The sequence below is a fragment of the Aotus nancymaae genome, unplaced genomic scaffold (assembly GCF_030222135.1).
Source record: "Aotus nancymaae isolate 86718 unplaced genomic scaffold, 86718_ANA_hifiasm-v0.15.2.pri h1tg000053l, whole genome shotgun sequence".
NCBI classification, from domain to species: domain Eukaryota; kingdom Metazoa; phylum Chordata; class Mammalia; order Primates; family Aotidae; genus Aotus; species Aotus nancymaae.
In genome coordinates, this window is record NW_026988467.1 from 28,869,693 (window position 1) to 28,893,629 (window position 23,937).

Genomic DNA, 23,937 nt, shown 5'->3' on the forward strand with positions numbered 1-23,937 from the left:
AAAGTCCTTAAAACCCAGAGGAGCAGACCACACTGGAGGGTTTCAATAATGTTCCTCAGGGCTGCTACATAAAATTCCGGGGCAGGTGCCTGACACAGACTTGGTGCTCAACAGTTTCCCATTCTCGTCCTCTCTCCTCTTTCTGCCCTGGGGAGGGGAGCTGGGAGCCTGGGACTGCCCTGAGTCAGCCCTGTGGCCCCTTGACCTCCCTGGGCTCAGGTGTTCCTCTCACCTCAGCCTCCCAAGTAGCTGGGACTGTAAGTGCACACCATCATGCCCAACTTTTTTTTTTCCATAGAGACAGGGTCTCGCCATGTTGCCCAGGCTGGCCTTCAAACTCCTGGACTCAAGCAATCCTCCCACTTTGGCCTCCCAAAGTGTTGGGATTACAGGCATGAGCCACTGCAACGGGCCTGAATCAATTTCTTTTTTTTTTTTTTTTTTTTTTTGAGACGGAGTTTCGCTCTTGTTACCCAGGCTGGAGTGCAATGGCGCGATCTCGGCTCACCGCAACCTCCACCTCCTGGGTTCAGGCAATTCTCCTGCCTCAGCATCCTGAGTAGCTGGGATTACAGGCACGTGCCACCATGCCCAGCTAATTTTTTGTATTAGTAGAGACGGGGTTTCACCTTGTTGACCAGGATGGTCTCGATCTCTTGACCTCGTGATCCACCCGCCTCGGCCTCCCAAAGTGCTGGGATTACAGGCTTGAGCCACCGCGCCCGGCCTGAATCAATTTCTTAAATGAGAAAGGAATGTGCCTCTTCCTCTGAATCCTGAAGATCCTCTCGCTTTCCTCTTGCACCCCATAAGTGTCCCCTGGGACCTCCTTTTAGTGACTTTTTCCCAAGAAATATACTCTGGAATGTCCCCCCCACCCCCACCCACACCCAAACACATACTTCATCTTTCTGTGCTCTCCTTAAATGCCCCTTATCTTTTTTTTTTGAGACGGAGTCTCACTCTATTGCCCAGGCTGGAGTGCAATGGCGCCATCTCGCCTCACTACAAACTCCACCTTCCGGAGTCAAACGATTCTCCAGCCTCAGCTTTCCGAGTAGCTGGGATTACAGGCGCCCACCATCATGCCCCACTAATTTTTGTATTTTTAGTAGAGAAGGGGTTTCACCATGTTGGCCAGGCTGGTTTTGAACTCCTGACCTCAGGTGATCTGCCTGCCTCAGCCTCCCAAAGTGCTGGGATTACAGGCGTGAGCCATCATGCCTGCCTACTCTTCTCTTAAAACCCAGATCAAACCACTCCCAAGGAGGTTTTCAGAGTCCCCAGGAGGAAGGACTGGCTCTTCCCACCATAGACTCCATCACTCTGGGCTTTGGGCTCGGCACCTCTCACACCTTACTTATGTCCTCCACTGCCCAAGCCAGGAACCTGGATGATCTCAGCTCATTGCTCATCTCCATGTCCACTGCCCTGGGAAGATGCTTCATTCACCTGGGCTGGGCTTTGTCATCTCCTTCTCACTGATCTCTCTGTCAACCAGCCCTGCCCCTCCGGACATTCTCCATTGTCTGAGTCACTTTCTTTCTTTCTTTCTTTTTTCTTGAGACAGAGTCTGGTTTTGTCACCAGGTGCCAGGCTCTAGTGCAGTGGTGGGATCTCGGCTCACTGCAACCTCTGCCTCCCACGTTCAAGCGATTCTCCTGCCTCAGCCTCCCAAGTAGCTGGGACTACAGGTGTGTGCTACACGCCCAGCTATTTTTTGTATTTTTTAGTAGAAATGGGGTTTCACCATGTTGGCCAGGATGGTCTCGATCTCTTGACCTTGTGATCCGCCCACCTCGGCCTCCCAAAGTGCTGGGATTACAGGTGTGAGCCACCGCACCCGGCCTCAGAGTCACTTTCTAATAGAGGGTGCTCAGTGGCTATTTGTTGACGTAAATGAGGGAAGGAATGAATGAAGGTGTGACAGAAATGTAAAAACAAATGTGCTCCCCTTGGATTTTAACCTTTCTCTTTTCTTTTTTGAGATGGAGTCTTGCTCTATTTCCAGGCTGCAGTGCAGTGGCTCGATCCTGGCTCATTGCAATCTCCACCTCCTGGGTTCAAGCTATTCCCCTGCCTCAGCCTCCTAAGTAGCTGGGACTACAGGCTTGCACCGCCATGCCTGGCTAATTTTTTGTATTTTTAGTAGAGACAGAGTTTCACCATATTGGCCAGGATGGTCTCAATTTCCTGACCTCGTGATCTGCTCAACTTGGCCTCCCAAAGTGCTGGGATTACAGGCGTGAGCCACCACGCCTGGCCAACCTTTTTTTTTTTTCTTTCTTTCTTTTTTTTTTTTTTTTTGAGATGGAGTCTCACTCTGTCGCCCAGGCTGGAGTGCAGTGGTGCAATCTCGGCTCATTGCAACTTCCGCCTTCCACGTTCAAGCGATTCTCCTGCCTCAGCCTCCCGAGTAGCTGGGATTACAGGTGCCTGCCACCATGCCCGGCTAATTTTTGTATTTTTAGTAGAGATGGGGGTTTCATCATGTTGGTGAGGCTGGTCTCGAACTCCTGACCTCAGCCTCCCAAAGTGCTGGAATTACGGGCGTGAGCCACCGTGTCCAGCAGATTTTAACCTTTCAGTGGCTCCCTATTGCTCTCAGGACAAAGTCCAAGCCTTACATTTAAGGTATTTGCTATCTGAGCCCCACAACACACTCTGGGCTTCTGACCAAGCCATAACCTTGTTCCCCTTCCTGCCTTTGCATAGCAAGTCTCCTCCGCCTGGCTTCCCTGCCATTGCCGTAATCGAAGCCAGAGATGATGAGGTCTGAACCCAAGTGGGAAGGGAGAGTTGGCTGGCACCCATGGGTCTTGAGCTCACTGTTCTTCCTACTCTCAGTGCTGGGGCTTAAGAGGGTGGCCTTGGAGTTGAAGTTCCGGGTGCCCATTCGAGTCCTGGTGGAGACATCAGCTGCCAGTTAATAGATACATGAGTCTGGACTGCAGAGGAGAGGCCCCATCTCCAGGTAATAGTTTTTGGGAGTGATCCCAAATTTGAAGCCAAAGTGCTCAACGGGATCCACTAGAGAGAAAGAGTGCCTCCAGAAGGGAAGGCAGAACCAGGCTGGGTGCAGTGGCTCACGCCTGTAATGCCAGCACTTTGGGAGGCTGAGGTGGGAGGATTGCTTGAGCCCAGGAGTTGGAGACCAGCCTGGGCAGTGTAGTGAGACCCCCATCTCTAAAACAAACAAACAAAAAAGGCAGAAGACATTTAGATTCCAATCAGGGGATCAGCTGATGGCCAATGAACCAGGAGCAGGGGTGTCCTCAAGGCTGGGGGAAGAAATGGCTTCCGGAGGGAGTGAGTGATCCACCACGTTAAATGCCGCCAAAAGGCAGAGGAAAGGAGCGAGGGGGACGTTCAGGAGCAGCAGCTGCAGGACTCAGGGAAGGATTCAACGTGGGAGTGGGGAGGTCGGAAGGCTGAGGGGTACCGAAGGTCTGGCTTGGAAAAATGGGCGGAAGGGGGTGCCAAGCCCCATGGAGGAAGCCTGGGGAAGAGCAGCAGCATGTGTATGGAAATGGGGGGTCGGTTTGGGCCAGGCTGAATCAAGGTGCCTTTGGGATCTCATTAGATCTATGGGCAGGAGAGGAATCTGTGTTGGAGAGAGAAAATGAGACCACCGACCACCCTCTCTCTCTCTTTTCTCTCTCCTGTATCTATGAGCTCATCTATATGCTACTCTGAAATCTCTATTTCCAGGCTAGATCTCTGTCCAGAACTCCTGGTGCCCTTGGAGGTCAGCCTGGATGTCCCACAGGGACCTGTAAAACAGACAAACAGGTCCCAGTGGACACAGATCAGAGAGGACAGAGTTGGAGGCAGGAAACCCAGGAGAAAGTCAACTGGACTGGTCCAGACAAAGGCAATGGTGGCCTGAACTAGGCGAGGGAAGAGGGCAGATCAGGAGAGGATGAAGTCTAGAGACATTCATGAAGCAGAGAGTCCCAGAGATGTGGACTGGGTTCGGCGTGAAGGGAGAGGGGCTGAAGGAGGGAGGGACATGGCTGCTGCTCCTGAGGGCTGGATGTGGGGCTGCCCTGAGCTGACTTCATTTTAGGTGGAGCCCACCTGGCTGCCAGTCTCACCTGTTTATGTGACTGAGAGCCCTGTAAAGGGCAGGGGATGGGTCATAGGGTTTTGTTTTGTTTTAGACAGAGTATTCCCCCTGTCACTCAGGCTGGATTGCAGTTGTGTGATCTCGGCTCAAGGCAACCTCTGCCTTCCGGGTTCAAGTGATTCTCCTTCCTCCCAAGTAACTGGGATTACAGGTGCCCAGCATCATGCCTGGCTAATTTTTGTATTTTTAGTAAAGACGGGGTTTCACCATGTTGGTCAGACTGGTCTCGAACTCCTGACCTCAGGTGATCAGCCTCCCTCGGCCTCCCAAAGTGCTGGGATTACAGGCATGAGCCACTACACCCGGCCCCTACGGGGTCTTATGTGGGTGGGGAAGGGGGCTCCTGTTAAGCAGTAACTGGATGAGTCAGGGCAGCTCTTTCCTCTAGCCATCAACACCCTCTGCCAGATCTTTGCAAGGAGGCTTGGGTTGGGGGGAGGGTGGGGAGAGGGGGAGGAATCCCTCCAGGCCTCAGTCCTGGACAGGACTTGGGAGAGTGGGTAAGAGAGGGTGCAAGGACAGGTGCCTGAGGCCTCGGACCTAGGTAAGGGCCAGAGACCACTCGCCTTATCACGTCCCTCCCCTGCTTTAAACTTGTTCATGGCTCCGTTTCTGCCTGGATGACAGCTTGTACTGGCTTTCAAGGTCTTTGAAGCTGTCCCCGAGTCGGCCTCATTTGAGGCAAAGCCCACTTGGCTGCCAGTCTCACAAATCCCCAAACCTTTCTCTACGCTGTCCCCCTCTGCCTGGAATGCAGCTCCCGGGCATGCCCACCTGTCAAGATCCAGCTCCAGGGGCTCCTCCAGAAGACTTTCCTGAGCCACCAGATGATCCACTGTGCCCCAAACTAATGTCACCCTCCTGCAACACTGTACTCAGCTGGTGCAGGTCTCCTCTTAACCGCTCCTGACTCTTAAAGTCTCCTGACTTTAAGAGTCAGGAGAGCAGGAACCAGACCTCTTCCATCCAGTCTACGCCGAGGGGCTCATGGGCAGGGTGGGCATGGTGGGCATGGTGGGAGGGTCAAGGGGTGACGGCAGATGCCCTCCCAGCCCTGTAGGTTTGGTCAACTCAGCGTGTGTCGATGGGAAAAACTGAGATCCCCTCAAAGTAGAGAGAGTCAGAGTGAGCTTGCAAAGAATTTATTTGGAAAATGAAGGGCAGAACCACGGAGATCTCAGGAGGGAGGGCAAAGGGGACTCATCTTTGTCCACAGAGGGGACTCTGGATCATGCTGCATATCCAGGCCATCTTCCTTCTCAGCCCAGCCTTGGCACAGTCTCCCCAAGTCCCTGGAAAATAGACATCTGTGACACTCCTCCCAAATCCCCAGGGCCCAGGGAGCATGGCTGAGCACGCCAGACTGCCTAGGTTCAAATCCTGTCCTGCCATGAACTGGCTGGGTGTCTTTGGACAAATGGTGTAACAGCGCTGAGCCTCCACCTCTTCATCTGAGGACACCGAGAATAATGAAGGTACCCACCTCATGGGGATGTGATGAGGCTTAAAGAAGAAAATGCATGCAGTTTTAGCACAGAACCTGGCAGAGAGTAAATGTGCAATAATAGTAATTTTTATTGTTACTATTTTATCAAGAGACCTGGATTCTGATCCCAGTTCTGCCCCTGTTCCCCCCCATCCCCCCACCCCTCACCCCCCCACCCTCGTCTGCCTGAGTTTCCGTCTATAAAGTAGGTGTTAATTGATTAAATGAGATAATGGATGCCAAAGAAGCTTCTGAGATGAGTGATTATTTCTGCCCTTTGAAGTTCACTTCCTCAAGGCTACAGGGGGTTGTCACCCCCACTCTATCAGGTCTTTACTGGGCTCTCTGTCCAGGCAGGACCTGTTGCTGAAGGGCCAGCCCATCTCCTCCCTTCTGCCCGCAAGGCAGAATGAGAGGAAAAGGCTGGGGTTGCCTCAGCAATGACTGTGGTTAGACAGGACGAAGAACTTCCTTCCGGACTGCAGGATGCTGCCCTGGGAAGGAGCCAGAGGTCGTGGGACTGATGCCGTTGGGGGGAGGAGTTGCTTCCAGGGGAATGGCCAGGCCCAGCCAGTTAAGCCAGAGTTATCCAGTGGGGTGAATCTGCTGTGCAGTGACCTCACTTCCAGAGACCCTGATGGGGCCCTGTTTAAACTGTCCCCAGGGCTCCCATGATCATAGAGACTACAGACAAAAAAGACACAGAAACACAATTCTCCAGGCACAGAGAGCCAGAGGCAAATGGTCACCAACTAGACTACACTGTTCCCTCCACCCAGAACACTCCTTCCAGGCTCTGGAAGCGTCTGACTATCCTTCCTAGCCTCATTTAAGACTTACCTCCTCAGAGGGGATCTCCCGACAATGCATGCATTCTTTCAGCATTTACTGTGCCTCAGCTATGTGTTAGGCACTGTTCTAACCTGTGAACAAGACCTAGTCCCTGCCCGTCCCATATCAAGTAGCACTGGCCCAGCCCTCTTCTCAAACATAACACACTGTTTCTCCAGTTTATGGCCTGTCTCCCCACCAGAATGTATGCTCCATGAGGGCAGGGACCTCAGCTGTTTGCTTCACCAGTGTAAACCCAGTGATTAACTCAGCGTTTAAACCTGTCACAAACCACTAAAATAGGCCCGTGGTAAATATTTCTTTTTGTCTTTTTGAGACAAGGTCTGCTCAATTGCCCAGGCTGGAGTGCAGTGGTGCAATCACGGCTCACTGCAATCTCTGCCTCCTGGGCTCAAGTGACTCTCCCATCTTAGCCTCCCAAGTAGCCGACACTACAGGTACACACCACCACACCTGGCTAATTTTTCCTATTTTTAGTAGAGATGGGGTTTCGCCATGGACTCCTGGCCTCAAGCAATCTGCCCGCCTCAGCCTCCCAAAGTGCTGGGATTACAGGCGTGAGCCACCACGCCTGGCCAAGCCCTTGATAAATATTTGTTGACTAAATAAATAGACACAGAGATCAGAGATAGGACACATAGAAACAGAGCCACACTCAGAGGTGGTACAGACTTTCAGAGATGCACAGAAATGTGAACACAGACACACAGGATGATCGCCACGACAGGGCCCTTCAAACTGACCCCAAGCCTCCTTTCCCTTTGTCATTCAGCTTAGCTTCTAGGCCCAGAGCTGGAGTCACCTTTGTCCTGGGGCTGACCCAGTTGGTGCCCAAATGCACCACCTTCCTGGTCCCTGACTCCCTGCATCGGGCACAGAGCTGGTATTATGTTTGAGGAGTCCTGTTTGGGGCTCCTCTACTTTGTTGGGGTGTCTTCTGATGAACAGAAATTTCAAAGTAGTCAAATTTGTCAATCTTTTTAAAAGTATGTTTGTGTAGGCCCAAGAAGTGCAGAGAAAAATAACCCTGCAAAGACCGCATCCCGCACACGAGGCCCCTCTGGCTGCGGCTCAACCCCACAAGGGTCCTAGAGCCTCGCAGGCCTCGTCTGCAGCCGGCCGACGTCGAGCTCGGGCCTCGCCCCTCCCCCACGCTCTGTCTAGGCCCCGCCCCAGACCCGCCCTCAACGAGGGCCCGCCCGCCGACCGCGCCCCCTGTGGCCCCGCCCCTCACCGGCTCTCACGGGCGCAAAGGAACTAGGTGTCTCTTCCTTTTGCCCAGAAAATAGTAGTTAATATTCTGCCAACGGTGCTTCCACCTGGAGGGAGGGGAAATCTGGAAGACAGGGTGCGGGCAAGTATCCTCTCCCTCCGGGTCTGCTCCAACTCCGCCCAGCCCCGCCCCTTCCTTCCGCTCCCTGTCGCCCTCAGGCCCCGCCCTTCCCACCAAGTTCCGCCCACTCCCCTAGCTCCCAGGCCCGGATCCTCGGCTCTGGGGATCCGCCCTTTCCCTAGACCGCGCCCCTTCGCGTAGGCCCCAACCCCGTCTACTCCCCGGGTCCTCGCCCCTCCCCTCCCCGCGCACTCACGTGAGTCTCGGGCGTGCGCCGTAGCAGCTGGGCCAGCGTGCCGAGGGCACGTCGGCCAGGCCTGTGTCCCCGGGGAGCAGTAGCAGTTTGCGTGCCGGCCAGCGCCAGGCGGCGCCCGGAGGATGGCGGCGCTGCGGGCTCAGCCAGTAGTCGCCCAGGCTGCGGCGGGCGGCGGACACCGGCAACACTGGGCCCCGGCTGCCCCAGAAACACAACTCCTGGTCCAGGCGGTGCGGGGTTGTGGCCCGGGGCCGCCTGCGGGGGAGATGGGACAGCAGTCACCCCTGGAGAACAGGACAGGAGGGGAGGAGGGAGCTGCCTCGGATCGGATGAGGCAGGGCGCGGGCCAGGGTCACTCCTGGTCGATTTGGAGGGACTGGAGGCCCCCACCGGGGCCTTCCCAAGGACCTGGGTGCCTCCTCCCCCAGCCGCCAGACCAGGGCGCTTTATCCCGCCGGCGCCCTCCCTCGGTCCCCCTCACCGGGATAGAAGAAAATTCACCACGAAGTGAGCAGTCTCGGTGAATAGCATGATGTCCAGTCGGTCTGGCCCGACTTCGGCCTCTTTAATACCTGCCTGGGCGTGGAGGGGGAGGCCTGAAAACCCATAGTCCCCCTGGGACCGACTGTTTTTAGCAGGAGGCCAGGAGGTGTCAGCTGGCAGAGGAGGTGGGGGTAGAGCTGGTCTCTCGTGAGGTCTAGTCTGGTCTGCCCTCACTAGCCACTTCAGTGGGAGGGGGCTGGTCACCAGATCTCCAAGTTCACCAGACACACTCCCCAGGGCCAAAGACAGAAGTGCCAGGACAGGGAAAGGCAGTAGGAGGGGACCAGGGACAGGAAGGTCAGCTGCCCGTTGGAGAAACCCTTCCCTATCCCACCCAGGGCCTCCAGCCCCTGCTCACTGTTTTTTTTTTTTTGAGACAGGGTCTCACTTTGTCATCCAGGCTGGAATACAGTGGGGTAATCATAACTCACTGCAGCCTCGACCTCCTGAGCTCAAACGATATTCGCAGCTGCCTCAGTCCCCCGAGTAACTGGGACTACAGGCACTCACCACCACACCTGGCTAATGTTTTGTATTTTTTGTAGATACAGGGATTCACTATGTTGCCAAGGCTGGTCTCCAACTCCTGAGCTCAAGTGACCCACCAGCCTTGGCCTCTGAAGTCTAGGATTACAGTTGAGCCACCAAGCCCAGCCTTCTTTTTCTTTGAGTTAGGGTCTCAACTCTGTCACCCAGACTGGGTGGCACAATCACTACTCACTGCATTCTCAACTATCCAGGGCTCAAGCAATCCTCCTGCCTTTGTAGGAAGACTGCTGGGATTGAAGCAGCTGGGATGGCAGGCCCACACCACCAAGTTCGACTAATTGTGTGTGTGTGTGTGTGTGTGTGTGTGTGTGTGTGTGTTTAATAGAGATGGGGTTTCTCCATGTTGGCCAGGCTGGTCTCAAACTCCTGACCTCAGGTGATCCACCCACCTCGGCCTCCCAAAGTGCTGGGATTACAGGCGTGAGCCACTGCGCCTGGCCATTTTTTGTGTTTTTTTGTAGAGATAGAGTTTTGCCATGTTGCCTACGCTGGTCTCAACCTCCTGGGATCAAGCAGTCTGCCCCCCTCCCAATCAGCTCTCCCAAGTGCTGGGGTTGCAGGCGTGAGCCATCACTCCTGACTGGCCTCACACATTCCGGATGGTGTGCTCCGGCACAACTCACACCTCAAAGGGCCTTCTCTTCTCCCAGGCTTAGAGGCACCCTGACCTGTTCCCATGGCCCTCATAGGAGCCTTTTCCCTAATTCTATGCACGCTTAAATGTCAGCTCCTCAGCCAACTCTAGTTCGGAGGCTGCTGTGGCTCCAGGACCCCCTAAACTGTCAGCAAAGTCCTGGTCCTGACACTTTCCTTCCCCAGAACTGAAAAGTCAATCTGTTTAACCCTCTCTTTTTGTAGAAGAGGCAACAGGTTCACAATGGAGCAGTGAAAAGCCAAAAGTAAAACCTAAGCTTTCTACAACTCTGCCTGCTCCTACAAAAGGTGAGACAACCCTTCTGTGTGTCCTTGTCCAGCTCAGGGCATGGGGTTCAGGGCTCAGAGCCCAGGCTGCTCCTGGCTCCTCCCTGACCCCTGGGGATCCTAAGGAACATGCTGGCCCAGCTCCCCTTCCCACATTGCCAGTTTGGGCTATTTCCCTCCCCCCCCCCGCCCCCGGTGACTCACACTGTGCTGGGGAGAGTGGGCAGCTGTTCTGAGCCCCCAGAGCCCAGAACAGGCCCTAACTTGCCCCCCAGGTTGTTCAGCCATATTTGGGGATTTAATCTGTTTTTTCCTCCGTGGGGAATCTCCTTCCCCAATCCCTTCTTTTTTTTCCCTATCTTCAACCATTTTCCATATCTTCAGCCTCTCCCTCCCTGATGGCTTCTTCCCATCAGCAGACAAACAAGCTCTAGTCTTTCCTATCTTTGAGAAAAGAAAGCCCTCCCTCCACTCCACATCCTTCTCCAGCTCCCCTCTGCAGCCAGCATTCTTGAAGGAGTTGTATACACACGTTGTTTCCACTTCCTCACTCAGCCCCTGCAATCCAGCTTCCTCCCCCACCATTCCACAGGAACAGCCCGCCAAGGTCACCGCTGACCTCCTTGTTGCTAAATCCAAGGGATGCTTACAAGTCTTTATCTGTCTTGACCCCTTAGCAGTGGCCAGCTTTGACACAAATAACTCCCTCCTCTTTGAGATACTTTTAGGTCCTTGTATTTCTGGACACTGTGCACTTTTGATTTTCTTGCTATCTTATGGGTTGCTGCCACATGGCAAATTTCTTATCCTTTGCTCACTGTCTAATCATGGTTGTTCCCAGGCCTGCTACAGTCTGTCCCTGGGGAGTCTCATCAACTCCCATGCCTTCAGCATCCAGCTCGTGCCAGAAACTCCTTTCTCTTTCTCAGTCCAGCCTTCTCCCCTGCCCCATACCTGCCTCCTGGACCTCTCCTGCTCAATGTGCCACCTCTCAGGAAGCAGGCTGCACACCTGCCCTCCCTCTGTGTCCCCCAGCTTAGCCATCTCCCAGCTGTCTGAACCTGAAATCTGGATTTGGTTCTAATTTCTTTCTTTCTTTTTTTTTTTTTTTTTGAGACAGAGTTTCGCTCTTGTTACCCAGGCTGGAGTGCAATGGCACAATCTCGGCTCACCGCAACCTCCGCCTCCTGGGTTCAGGCAATTCTCCTGCCTCAGCCTCCTGAGTAGCTGGGATTACAGGCACGCGCCACCATGCCCAGCTAATTTTTTGTATTTTTAGTAGAGACGGGGTTTCACCATGTTGACCAGGATGGTCTCGATCTCTTGACCTCGTGATCCACCCACCTCGGCCTCCCAAAGTGCTGGGATTACAGGCGTGAGCCACCACGCCCAGCTTTTTTTTTTTTTAAATTCATGCAGTGACACAATCTCGGCTCACTGCAGCCGTGACTTTCCGGGCTCAAGCGATCCTTCTACTTCAGCCTCCTGAGTAGCTGGGACTATAGGCACTCACTACCATGCCTGGCTAATAGTTTTGTATTTGTAGAGATGCCATGTTGTCCGTGCTGGTCTTGAACTCCTATGCTCAAGTGACCCCCCTGCCTCAGCCTCCCAGAGTGCTGGGATTACAGCACCGGCCTCATCCTTTTTTTTTCCTTTTCTATTTATTTATTTATTTTTGAGACCGAGTCTCACCTGTTGCCCAGCCTGAAGTGCAGTGGCATGATCTTGGCTCATGGCATGATCTCGGCTCATGGCAACCTCGACCTCCTGAGCTCAGGTGATCCTCTTGCCTCAGCCTCCCGAGTAGCTGGGACTACAGGTATGTACTACCATGCTTGGCTAATTTTCTTTTTTTTTTTTTTTTTTGGAGATGGAGTTTCGCTCTTGTTACCCAGGCTGGAGTGCAATGGCACAATCTCGGCTCACCGCAACCTCCGCCTCCTGGGTTCAGGCAATTCTCCTGCCTCAGCCTCCTGAGTAGCTGGGATTACAGGCACGCGCCACCATGCCCAGCTAATTTTTTGTATTTTTAGTAGAGACGGGGTTTCACCATGTTGACCAGGATGGTCTCGATCTCTTGACCTCGTGATCCACCCACCTCGGCCTCCCAAAGTGCTGGGATTACAGGCGTGAGCCACCACGCCCAGCTTTTTTTTTTTTTAAATTCATGCAGTGACACAATCTCGGCTCACTGCAGCCGTGACTTTCCGGGCTCAAGCGATCCTTCTACTTCAGCCTCCTGAGTAGCTGGGACTATAGGCACTCACTACCATGCCTGGCTAATAGTTTTGTATTTGTAGAGATGCCATGTTGTCCGTGCTGGTCTTGAACTCCTATGCTCAAGTGACCCCCCTGCCTCAGCCTCCCAGAGTGCTGGGATTACAGCACCGGCCTCATCCTTTTTTTTTCCTTTTCTATTTATTTATTTATTTTTGAGACCGAGTCTCACCTGTTGCCCAGCCTGAAGTGCAGTGGCATGATCTTGGCTCATGGCATGATCTCGGCTCATGGCAACCTCGACCTCCTGAGCTCAGGTGATCCTCTTGCCTCAGCCTCCCGAGTAGCTGGGACTACAGGTATGTACTACCATGCTTGGCTAATTTTCTTTCTTTTTTTTTTTTTGGAGATGGAGTTTCGCTCTTGTTACCCAGGCTGGAGTGCAATGGCACAATCTCGGCTCACCGCAACCTCCGCCTCCTGGGTTCAGGCAATTCTCCTGCCTCAGCCTCCTGAGTAGCTGGGATTACAGGCACGCGCCACCATGCCCAGCTAATTTTTTGTATTTTTAGTAGAGACGGGGTTTCACCATGTTGACCAGGATGGTCTCGATCTCTTGACCTCGTGATCCACCCACCTCGGCCTCCCAAAGTGCTGGGATTACAGGCGTGAGCCACCACGCCCAGCTTTTTTTTTTTTTTAATTCATGCAGTGACACAATCTCGGCTCACTGCAGCCGTGACTTTCCGGGCTCAAGCGATCCTTCTACTTCAGCCTCCTGAGTAGCTGGGACTATAGGCACTCACTACCATGCCTGGCTAATAGTTTTGTATTTGTAGAGATGCCATGTTGTCCGTGCTGGTCTTGAACTCCTATGCTCAAGTGACCCCCCTGCCTCAGCCTCCCAGAGTGCTGGGATTACAGCACCGGCCTCATCCTTTTTTTTTCCTTTTCTATTTATTTATTTATTTTTGAGACCGAGTCTCACCTGTTGCCCAGCCTGAAGTGCAGTGGCATGATCTTGGCTCATGGCATGATCTCGGCTCATGGCAACCTCGACCTCCTGAGCTCAGGTGATCCTCTTGCCTCAGCCTCCCGAGTAGCTGGGACTACAGGTATGTACTACCATGCTTGGCTAATTTTCTTTTTTTTTTTTTTTTTTGGAGATGGAGTTTCGCTCTTGTTACCCAGGCTGGAGTGCAATGGCACAATCTCGGCTCACCGCAACCTCCGCCTCCTGGGTTCAGGCAATTCTCCTGCCTCAGCCTCCTGAGTAGCTGGGATTACAGGCACGCGCCACCATGCCCAGCTAATTTTTTGTATTTTTAGTAGAGACGGGGTTTCACCATGTTGACCAGGATGGTCTCGATCTCTTGACCTCGTGATCCACCCACCTCGGCCTCCCAAAGTGCTGGGATTACAGGCGTGAGCCACCACGCCCAGCTTTTTTTTTTTTTAAATTCATGCAGTGACACAATCTCGGCTCACTGCAGCCGTGACTTTCCGGGCTCAAGCGATCCTTCTACTTCAGCCTCCTGAGTAGCTGGGACTATAGGCACTCACTACCATGCCTGGCTAATAGTTTTGTATTTGTAGAGATGCCATGTTGTCCGTGCTGGTCTTGAACTCCTATGCTCAAGTGACCCCCCTGCCTCAGCCTCCCAGAGTGCTGGGATTACAGCACCGGCCTCATCCTTTTTTTTTCCTTTTCTATTTATTTATTATTTTTGAGACCGAGTCTCACCTGTTGCCCAGCCTGAAGTGCAGTGGCATGATCTTGGCTCATGGCATGATCTCGGCTCATGGCAACCTCGACCTCCTGAGCTCAGGTGATCCTCTTGCCTCAGCCTCCCGAGTAGCTGGGACTACAGGTATGTACTACCATGCTTGGCTAATTTTCTTTTTTTTTTTTTTTTTTGGAGATGGAGTTTCGCTCTTGTTACCCAGGCTGGAGTGCAATGGCACAATCTCGGCTCACCGCAACCTCCGCCTCCTGGGTTCAGGCAATTCTCCTGCCTCAGCCTCCTGAGTAGCTGGGATTACAGGCACGCGCCACCATGCCCAGCTAATTTTTTGTATTTTTAGTAGAGACGGGGTTTCACCATGTTGACCAGGATGGTCTCGATCTCTTGACCTCGTGATCCACCTGCCTCGGCTTCCCAAAGTGCTGGGATTACAGGCGTGAGCCACCGCGCCCGGCCGCTTGGCTAATTTATTTTCTTCCTTCCTTCCTTCCTTCCTTCCTTCCTTCCTTTCTTTCTTTCCTTCTTTCCTTCCTTCCTTCTTTCTTTCTTTCTTTCTCTCTCTCTTTCTTTCTTTCTTTTCGAGACAGGGTTTTGCCACATTGCCCAGGCTGGTCTTGAACTCCTGGCCTCGAGAGATCTGCACACCTCAGCCTCCCAAAATGCTGGGATTACAGGCATGAACGACTGTGCCTGGCCACCCCATCCTTTTTCTTAGGGGAGCATATGGAGGTCCCTAAGAGGCAGAAGGTGCTATTAAGGACTAGGACAAGGCAGAGGGGAGGAGAAGGGGAAGTTGGGTCAGAGTCCAGATGTGATGAGGCTTCAGAGAAAGTGGCATCTGGGGTTTCCTCAGAGCCTGGAAATTCTACTGTTTCTGGTTTCACTCTGAGACTCCCAAATCCTGAGATGCTCAAACCCTGAGGCCCAGTCCTTGTAAGTCCTGGGGGCCCTCTAGGGGATGTGAGTCTGTAGCTGGAAGTCCACAATCTCCTGACAAGTCCCAAGATGATGAGTAGGATTCTTGACCATCCCTAATGTCAGTGTGCACTTTGGTTGAGGCAGTCCCCATACCTGTTACCTGCGTGATCCCATGTCATCCTCACATAATCCTTGGAGGCACATAGCTTATTTAGCCTCATGGCACCTATGAGACTTCAAGGGGTTAAGGAACTTGCTCAAATTCACATGGCTAGGATGAGGCAGAGTGAGGATTTGAACCAAGGTTTGACTGACATCAGAGTCTGTGCTTTTAACTCCTGTGCTATATTAAGCCTGGCGATCCCCCTGGTTGATTGGCTCAGTAAGAGGAGGAGGATTTGTGGGGGATTTGCTTGTGGTTGGGGTGGCTGTCCCCCTCTCATATCAAGTGATGGGAAAGGGTAGCACTGACGTCAATTATTGCCATGGTGATACAGCAACCCTTTCCCTGCTGTCTCCATGGTAACCTGGGGGGTCCATCTGTATTTCGCCCCCTCCTTCTAAAAGGGGGTCCCTTAGGGAGGGGCTGGCTAATAAGGTGTCTGAGAAAGAAGTCAGGGAAGGCAGTGATTCGAGCATCCCCCTTTGCCTGGCCCTTTCCCATTCCTTAGGCCCAGAGACTAAGGCTGGGATCTGCATTGGGTCCTGCACTGGGGTCTGGGGACAGATGTACCGTTTAGGGTGAGGGAGGCAGCTCTGTCTTTTCCACCTGGGGATTCCCCTGGAAATTCCCCTGCCCCTAACCCCCCACCAAGTTCTTAGGCTCCTGAACAGAACTGCTAGGAAGTTGGTAGAGAGAGAGGCAAGAGGGTTTCCTCAGCCCCCTTCAGGGCTGGACATCACCCAACTCCTGGGGACAGTGTCTTTGGCTGTCTGGCTCTCTGCTGCCCCTTGAAGACAAAGGTAGGAGCAGCAGCCCCAGCAGTCTCTTGCTGATCAAGTGGTAGCTGTGGCAGTGATTCCTGCGTGGTGGACACACAGGTCCTTACTGAAACTTTTCAGCAGGTATCATTAACCCCATTTTACAGATTTGAAGATGGAGGCCCAGAAGGGCTAATTAACTAGCTCAAGGTTGCACAGTTAGAAAAACGGTGGAGTCAGGACTTGAACTCAGCACTAGTTTCGGCCAGTGGCTTTTTCCAGGAGAAGGAGTAAGAAGAAACAGAGAACAGGATGAAGGGAAGAGAAATAGGAGAGTGAAGTGACCCAGGTAGGAGCCTGTTGTACTCTCCCTACCTGCAGAACAAAGTTCAAACTCCTTCACCTGGTATGCAAAGGTCTCCTTGATCCAGCTTCTCTCTGTTAACTCATTCCTGGATCCCTTGCATTCTAAGCTCTGCAAGGGAAAATGATGTCAGATTCAGGCCTGGGTACTCTGTACCAGGCATGGCCCAGGTAGGTGTTGATGAAAACTGATTGAACTGAGTTTCTTGAACTTGTCCTTCACTTTCCTGCCTCCGGGCCTTTACCCACAATGCTCCTTCCCCAATGGGAATGCCCTTCCCCTTGCTTATGGACATTCTAGAGCTAACTAGCCCCATTGGCAAGGGCTGCGTCTGGAATCTTTGCATCCCTCACAAATCAAGCACATGGAAGGTGGCAGTAACTGGTTTCTAAATTTTTTTAGAGAAAGGATCTCACTCTGTTGCTCAGGCTGGAATGCAGTAGTGTGACTTTGGCTCATTGCAGCCTCGAACTCCTGGGCTTAAGCAATCCTCCTGCCTCAGGCTCCCCAGTAACTTGGACTACAGGCACACACCACCATACCTGGTTTTTGTTTTGTTTTGTTTTTAAAGATGGGATCTTGCTGTTTTCCATGCTGGTCTTGAACTCCTGGGCTCAAGTGATCCTCCTGCCTCAGCCTCCCAAAGTGCTGGAATTACAGGCCTGAGCCTATTCTTTTTTTTTTTTTTTAAAGGAAAGGAGGGTTGAGAAGAGAAAAAGGAAGTGGGAAAGACGGGGTGGGGGAAGGAAGACTGACGGATTCAGCATTTGGGGACTGGCACAGTCCAAAGAGACCAGCTGATGCCTCCCCCCCGCCTTTTTTTTAAACGAGTGAGGAAATAGGCCCTTTTAGTAAGCCTCCTACATGGGGACTGCCTGGGAGAGCATTTTATGTGGAAACAGAAGGGTATCCCTTCTGGGTGACTGTGGAATTCTAAGGTGCTCTAGGGAGAGGTTGGACTTCTCTACCCCATGAGGATTAGAGGAGGTGTTGAATCAATTCTCCTTAGATGTCAGGGGACAGGAGACTGAACCTGATCTTTAGGTTACACTCCTCCCATAAAAGCAAAATTGTAAAGTAGAATATACGGGCTCATTAAAGCAAAATTGGAAAGTAGAAAATAGTTGCTTAGCTTAAATACTACCACTTCTGGGTAGGGTTCCTGTCATGCGCCCCTGGAGGGTGGATCTTAGGGTATCTTCAGAGTGTGCTAGCATCACCTCTCATCAGGGGACCTTGGGCAAGTCTCAAAAAGGCTCATTTCACTCATTTGTAAAACAGGAAGTTAAACCATCATTTTTCAAATGGCCTCTTCCCCGATCTTTTTGTAATCCCTTCAGTCGTAGGAGAAACCAAGGCTCAGAATGGACTGGGGCAACTCCAAACCCCTCCAACAAGGAAGGCCCCAGGCGCCCAGGGCTGCAAAGAGCATGTCGCAGAACCGCCTTCTCGCTGGAGAGGATTAAAATGGGCCTGATCGGGCGCCTGTGGTCCCAGCTACTGGGGAGGCTGAGGTAGAAGAATCGCTTGAACCTGGGAGGCAGAGGTTGCAGTTAGCCGAGATCGTGCCTCTGCACTCCAGCTTGGGCGACAGAGTGAGACTCCATCTCAAAAAAAAAAAAAAAGCCGGGCGCGGTGGCTCACGCCTGTAATCCCAGCACTTTGGGAGGCTGAGGCGGGTGGATCACGAGTTCAAGAGATCGAGACCATCCTGGTCAACATGGTGAAACCCCGTCTCTACTAAAAATACAAAAAATTAGCTGGGCATGGTGGCGCGTGCCTGTAATCCCAGCTACTCAGGAGGCTGAGGCAGGGGAATTGCCTGAACCCAGGAGGCGGAGGTTGCGGTGAGCCGAGATTGTACCATTGCACTCCAGCCTGGGTAACAAGAGTGAAACTCCGTCTCAAAAAAAAAAAAAAAAAAAAAAAGAACAAAAAAAAACGCCTGGTATGGGTGGCCATTGGCTGTATTCTATGTTATTTGTCGGTCCACCTCTCCTCCCCCTCCTGTTCCCCACCTCTTTGGGTTGCTGGCATCCCCCACAGTGATGTGAATTTCACTGGAGAAGGGGTTAGAGAGATGGACAAGGGCAGGGTCCCAGGGTACAGGCTGCCCAGGGAGGGTCAGGACCAGCAAGAAGTGGGAGGAGGGAAGTGGCGCAGGTTGAAAGGTGGAAGGGCGGGCCTCTAGGGCTGGGTCCAAGTGAGGAGGCCGCAGAAGGGAAAGTGTTACTGGGCAGAGCAGCTGGTGGACCCGACGGATAGACATACACTGCCAGCCCGAAGTAGAAAGAACAGTTTATGCTGTGCTTTATTAAAATGTGCATCATTCTTTCATTTTAAAATGTGCATCATTGGCTCGTGCTCGGCGCGTGCGACCTCAGCGTGGTGGCCCGCGGCGGGCCTCGTTCCCGCCCGGCTCCCGTGGAGCCGCAATGCGCTCACGTGGCGCGGGCCAGGGGGCTTCCGCCCATGGCCAGGTAGACGTCGATGGGCACGTGCAGCAGCGTCAGGCAGTGGCAGCCGGGGCAGCGTCGAAGCGGCCTGGGGAAAGCGGGGCGTGACAGAGGGGCGCTGAGGCGGAGGCCCAGCCCATCCTGTGGGGGCGCATCCAGGTAGTTCACCTGGGGTCCCCCGGGGACCGGGACGTGGATGTGGGGGCCTTGCCGCTAGGAGCGCCAAGTGGGACAGAGGGCGGGGCCGCGGGGCGGGCCTCACCTGACCGGGTTGTGCTCCGTCGCTACCGCCTCCGGGCTGTCCTGGGACTCGGGGGCGGCGGCAAGGCCACGGGAGTCTCCGGCCTCAATGGGGAATCTACGACCCTGCGGGGGCTCCTGGGCGCTCATGTCCAGGCCCGGGGCGCTCTGCGCGGGGAGTGGCGGTCAGGCCTCTCCCAGGCCGCCTCGCGCCCCCGCCTCGCGCCGGCCCGCTGGGCCGTCGCTCATCTGCCGGAGGCCGAGGCCGGTCCCACGCTGGAAGCAGCTGCCTGAGCCCTGGCCACGGGAGAACGCTCGAGTCCAAGCGGAGCCGGGCAGGTGTCTGTGGCGCGCCCGGGCCCTGGCGTCGAGGAGGGCAGCATTGTGACCCGGGCCACGGCGCGCTGACCTCACAGAGCCCGTTCCTCTAGCTGGGGAACCCCCAACGGCGCCCCCGGCCGCCCCAGGCACTTAGCGCAGTTTGGAGCCGGGACCTGGAGGGCTTTGGCCATGGTGCCTGGAGACGGGGTCGCGCAGACCCCAGCTATCCGAGTGGGGCGCAGGAGGCCAGGGCAACCCGCCGCGAGACGGCGTCCACGCCTAGGATACGGGAATCCCCGGCCCACATAGACGCCGCGGAACGCCCTCCTAGGGGGAGCTATGACCCAATACCTGGCGCGGGAGTGGGCGCCGCGGTGACTTAACCCGGGCGAGGTTTGGTGGTGGTAGTGAGAGCAGACAGGGGCACTACCCATTTTGGCCAAGGGTCACACAGCATTTACATCACAATTGCACCGGAGTTTTAAAATGTCTGGCCCTCTCCCTCCCCACCACCCGAGGCTGTTTCGAGACAGAGAATGTTCTAACGCTGGGGGCGGCTCCGGATGAAGTGCTTGGGAAGAAAAGGAGCAGGCCAAGGGCGATGGTGGCGTAGAGCTGCCTCGCAGAGGCAGCATGAGCTGAGAGGGTGATAGGAAGGAGGCGCTAGATAGCATGGAGGACTTTCTGCTCTCCAATGGATACCAGCTGGGCAAGACCATTGGGGAAGGGACCTACTCAAAAGTCAAAGAAGCATTTTCCAAAAAACACCAAAGGAAAGTGGCAATTAAAATTATAGACAAGATGGGAGGGCCAGAAGGTGAGCCAGGGCCCCTTTGGAGGGAGGGCAGGCTGGCTGAGGCGGGTGGGTGCTTCCTCCAGTTAGCTCATTCGATCATTCCCTGCTCCCACTGGTCTGGAACTAAGCAAGCCCCGTGGCAGCTCTGGAGTGGGTCAGTGGGGAACAGAGGGGTTCTAAGAGTCTAGGAACATTACATCCCCCAAAATACAAGATTAAAGTGGCATGAGGTGAAGGATCCTCACAGGCAAAACCTGAGCAGGGCTTTCCCTTCTGGCAGGGGAACAGTCTCTGAGACAGAGACTGCCTGAGGCCACAGCCAGGGCTAGCAGAGAACAGGGGCTGGTGCCAAGGCCGATGGAGATGCGGAAAAGACAGGGCTCATGGAAAAAATTGTGGGTCAGGGGACAGCGGTGGGAGAAGCTGGCTCATCACCCTTTGGGCAAATCAGGCCTTATAACTTGAGATTCTGTGGCTTTGTCTAAAAGTCCCCAAAGCACCTGGATATCCAGTCTCACAGACTGCTCACAACAATCCACAAGTTGGTGGGGAGTGGTTCCTTTGAAAGATAGGTTAGCGACAAAAATAACAGAAGTGAACATTCTTTGCAATATCCAAGCAGCTAGACACATTAAAGACCATTAAGGGAGCCAAGAAGTAAGACCCAGACAAGGTGGGCAGGACAGAAGTTGGAAGGCAGGTGACAGGTGTGAGGAGGTAGGCCTTTCTGATCTTCCAGCCCATCTCTACTCCCCTTACTTCCTTAGAGTTTATCCAGAGATTCCTGCCTCGGGAGCTCCAGATAGTCCATACCCTGGACCACAAGAACATCGTCCAAGTGTATGAGATGCTGGAATCTGCGGATGGAAAAATCTACCTGGTAATGGAGCTGGCCGAGGGAGGGGATGTTTTTGACTGCGTGCTGAATGGGGGACCACTGCCTGAGAGCCGGGCCAAGGCCCTCTTCCATCAGATGGTCGAGGCCATCCGCTACTGCCATGGCTGTGGTGTGGCCCACCGGGACCTCAAATGTGAGAATGCCTTGTTGCAGGGCTTCAACCTGAAGCTGACTGACTTTGGCTTTGCCAAGGTGTTGCCCAAGTCGCACCGGGAGCTGAGCCAGACCTTCTGTGGCAGCACAGCCTATGCCGCCCCCGAGGTGCTGCAGGGCATTCCCCACGATAGCAAGAAATGTGACATCTGGAGCATGGGTGTGGTCCTATATGTCATGCTCTGTGCCAGCCTACCTTTTGACGACACAGACATCCCCAAGATGCTGTGGGAGCAGCAGAAGGGGGTGTCCTTCCCCACTCATCTGAGCATCTCGGCCGAATGCCAGGACCTGCTCAAGAGGCTCCTGGAACCCGACATGATCCTCCGGCCTTCAATTGAAGAAGTTAGTTGGCATCCATGGCTAGCAAGCACTTAATAAAAGCAATGGCAAGTGCTCCCCAATAAAGTAGGGGGAGAAAGCAAACTCAAAACCCGCTTCTAAAATGGTGATATATATATTACGCTTTAAGTTTACTCATCCTAAAACTTACATACATCCTCCCCAGCCTTACTACTCTTTCCATGTAGAGATCTTCATGGAACCCAAGGGCCTCATTCAGACTTTCTTTTTTCTTCCCCTCTGAGACAGAGTCTTGCTCTGTCACCTAGGCTGGAGTACAGTGGCACGATTTCAGCTCACTGCAACTCCTCCTCCCAGGTTCAAGCGATTCTCCTACCTCAGCCTCCCCAGTAGCTGGGCGCCTACCACCACGTCAGGCTATTTTTGTATTTTTAGTAGAGACGAGGTTTCACTATGTTAGCCAGGCTGGTCTCGAACTCCTGACCTTAAGTGATCCACCTGCCTCGGCCTCCCAAAGTGCTGGGATTATAGGCGTGAGCCACTGCACCTTGCCTGACAAGTGATTTTTCATACTAAAGTTAATTTAAAAAGACCCCAGAATCAAATACACACAAGGGGAGTAAAGGAGAAAAATGACCAAGAGCAACTGAAACCACTGTTGTTGCAACTTCCTTTCCAAATAAAAGCAGAGGCATTGGGAGTGCAGAGATGGCCTCTCAACTCCTTGTCCTGGTGAGAGGCCTGCTGGGAGTCCTGCCCCTTTTTCATCCCAAAGGCAAAGCTGAATCTGGGATGAGGACAAGGGACCTCCTCTGGACCCAGGCTATCCCCCTACCCTGCCTCTGGCTCCAAGTGGGAAGCCAGGCCTGCCCTGGCCCAGTGCAGCTGCCAAGGGGACAAAAACAGACCCCCAGACACCTTCCAGCTTCAGCTGAATCACTTTAATGCTGTTAACAGCAAGTCTGTAAAAGGTTCAGGACAAAGTTCTTTTTTCTTTCTTTTTTAATTATAAAACTAACAGCTGTTAGAATCTTTTTCCTTTTTTTTTTCCGTTTTTTTTTTTTTTTTTTTTTTTTTTTTTCCCAGCTACAAAATACTCTGGGGAGATGCATTATAATTTAAAATATATAATATTGCACAAACAACCAAAAGGTTAATTAAACTAAAGAAATAATTACAAAGAGAAAAACCCCATCCCATCAAAAACAAGATTCAGCATTCTCTCCATCCCACCCCCTCAATGATGGTTTGAAGTGGAAGTGACCCCACTCTCTTGGTATCCCTGACCATGATCCATTTCACTCACTGGTGAGCACACCAGATTAGGTACAAGAATCACCAGAGCAGCATCGTGAAGCACCAGGCTCTCCAGAGATTCCTGCAGTCCCTCATTCCCCCCGAGGTGCAGCTTTGCCAGAGTGGAGGGTGAGAGCGCAAAGGCTGGGTCTGTCTTCAGGAAGAAGAGCTTTTGCAGAAGCCTGATGAGAGTTTCAAGTTCAGCCCCAGGATAGCCCTTCCAGAAGCAGAAGGGCCAAGGCGGAGAAGCTAGGCTTACCAGAGTTGTAAGTACTCGGCTCTGATCACTGCTCTGTACCGCTGGTAGCTGTTTTGTGTCCTAAGCTACAGGGAAGTTGAGGTGGGTAGCTGGTTGGACAAGGTATCCTGCCAGGCAACACACAGAAGGGCCTGAAGTGGCCCCCTCCCTTCTTGGGGAAGGGAAGAAACGCAAGAGCGAACTCCTGCAGGTGGCACAGCTGGGCTAAGGACTTGGGTGCATCTGACATGAAGAAGCCCTGGGAAGGCATGGGGACAGACCAGCGTGGGCTGCAGGAAAGGAAAGAGGTGGGTCAGGGTTTGGTCTCTGGATTTTGGACCCCAAAGGAGTCTTTCCAGGAATGGAAAATGCCTGGGAGGGGGAGATTCCCAAGAGAGGCAAATTTCCCAGAGATAAAGAGCCTCTTGCCCACTGGGATAGGAACCAAAATGTGTTTGCTGTCCCTGTTTAGCCAAGGGCAGGTGGCATGGCCCTCCCTGCCTGCTTATGGGTGGACAGAGTGTGTGGTCTCGGCTTCCTCTGAGACTGGTGGTTTAGCTTCTGTCTACACAGGCAGAAGGGCTACAACTATCCCTTGGGACTTCCCAGCAGGAGTGTCCAGGAACAGTGGGTGTTCAGCAGAAAAACGTAGGCTCTTCTGGTGAAGGGGATAGGCTTCCTCTCTCTTGGGTCATCCTATTGTTGGCACAAGTCAGAGTTCCTGACTGGGATTTAGAGACCCCCTTCCCAGGCGTAAGCAGAGGCCCAGAGGGCCAGCAGGGAGCCACCAGAATCTGTGCCCAGAGCTCTGGTTGGCAGAGGAGATTTGGGGGGACATTCTCAGTCAGAGTCTTCCAGGGCTGGGCTGAGATGAGCGAGAGAGGTGAGAGATGCCATGGGTGGGGAGCTGCTCCCTCCAGTTCCCCTCATTCCCAGTCCTCCCACTCTACATCTTCCAGCTGCAAATGGGAAGGGATAATGGAAATCACAAACACACAG

General features: G+C 53.4%; 3 protein-coding genes across 4 annotated transcripts in view; 1 reads left to right on the forward strand and 2 right to left on the reverse strand.

The window, feature by feature from the left end:
- Positions 1 to 18,678: 18,678 nt before the first annotated feature.
- FAM229A (family with sequence similarity 229 member A) lies at positions 18,679 to 22,224 on the reverse strand. Its single transcript, XM_064363628.1, is given in 3 exon segments — positions 18,679 to 18,781; positions 18,956 to 19,101; positions 19,179 to 22,224. Coding segments are annotated over 3 exon segments (387 nt in total). The 5' UTR covers positions 19,317 to 22,224.
- TSSK3 (testis specific serine kinase 3) lies at positions 19,869 to 21,528 on the forward strand. Its single transcript, XM_012440905.3, has 2 exons — positions 19,869 to 20,071; positions 20,818 to 21,528. The coding sequence occupies exons 1-2, from the start codon at positions 19,927 to 19,929 to the stop codon at positions 21,477 to 21,479; spliced, it is 807 nt and encodes a 268-aa protein (XP_012296328.2). The 5' UTR covers positions 19,869 to 19,926; the 3' UTR covers positions 21,480 to 21,528.
- A 106-nt stretch (positions 22,225 to 22,330) lies between the features above and the next one.
- The window catches only part of BSDC1 (BSD domain containing 1), a 29,232-nt gene continuing 27,625 nt past the window's right edge, over positions 22,331 to 23,937 (reverse strand). For both annotated transcript variants that reach the window (XM_012440889.2, XM_012440877.2), the window contains exon 11: positions 22,331 to 23,897. In XM_012440889.2, the coding sequence (XP_012296312.1) occupies positions 23,865 to 23,897 (33 nt within the window). In that variant the 3' untranslated portion in view covers positions 22,331 to 23,864. The remainder of the gene's footprint in view (positions 23,898 to 23,937) is intronic.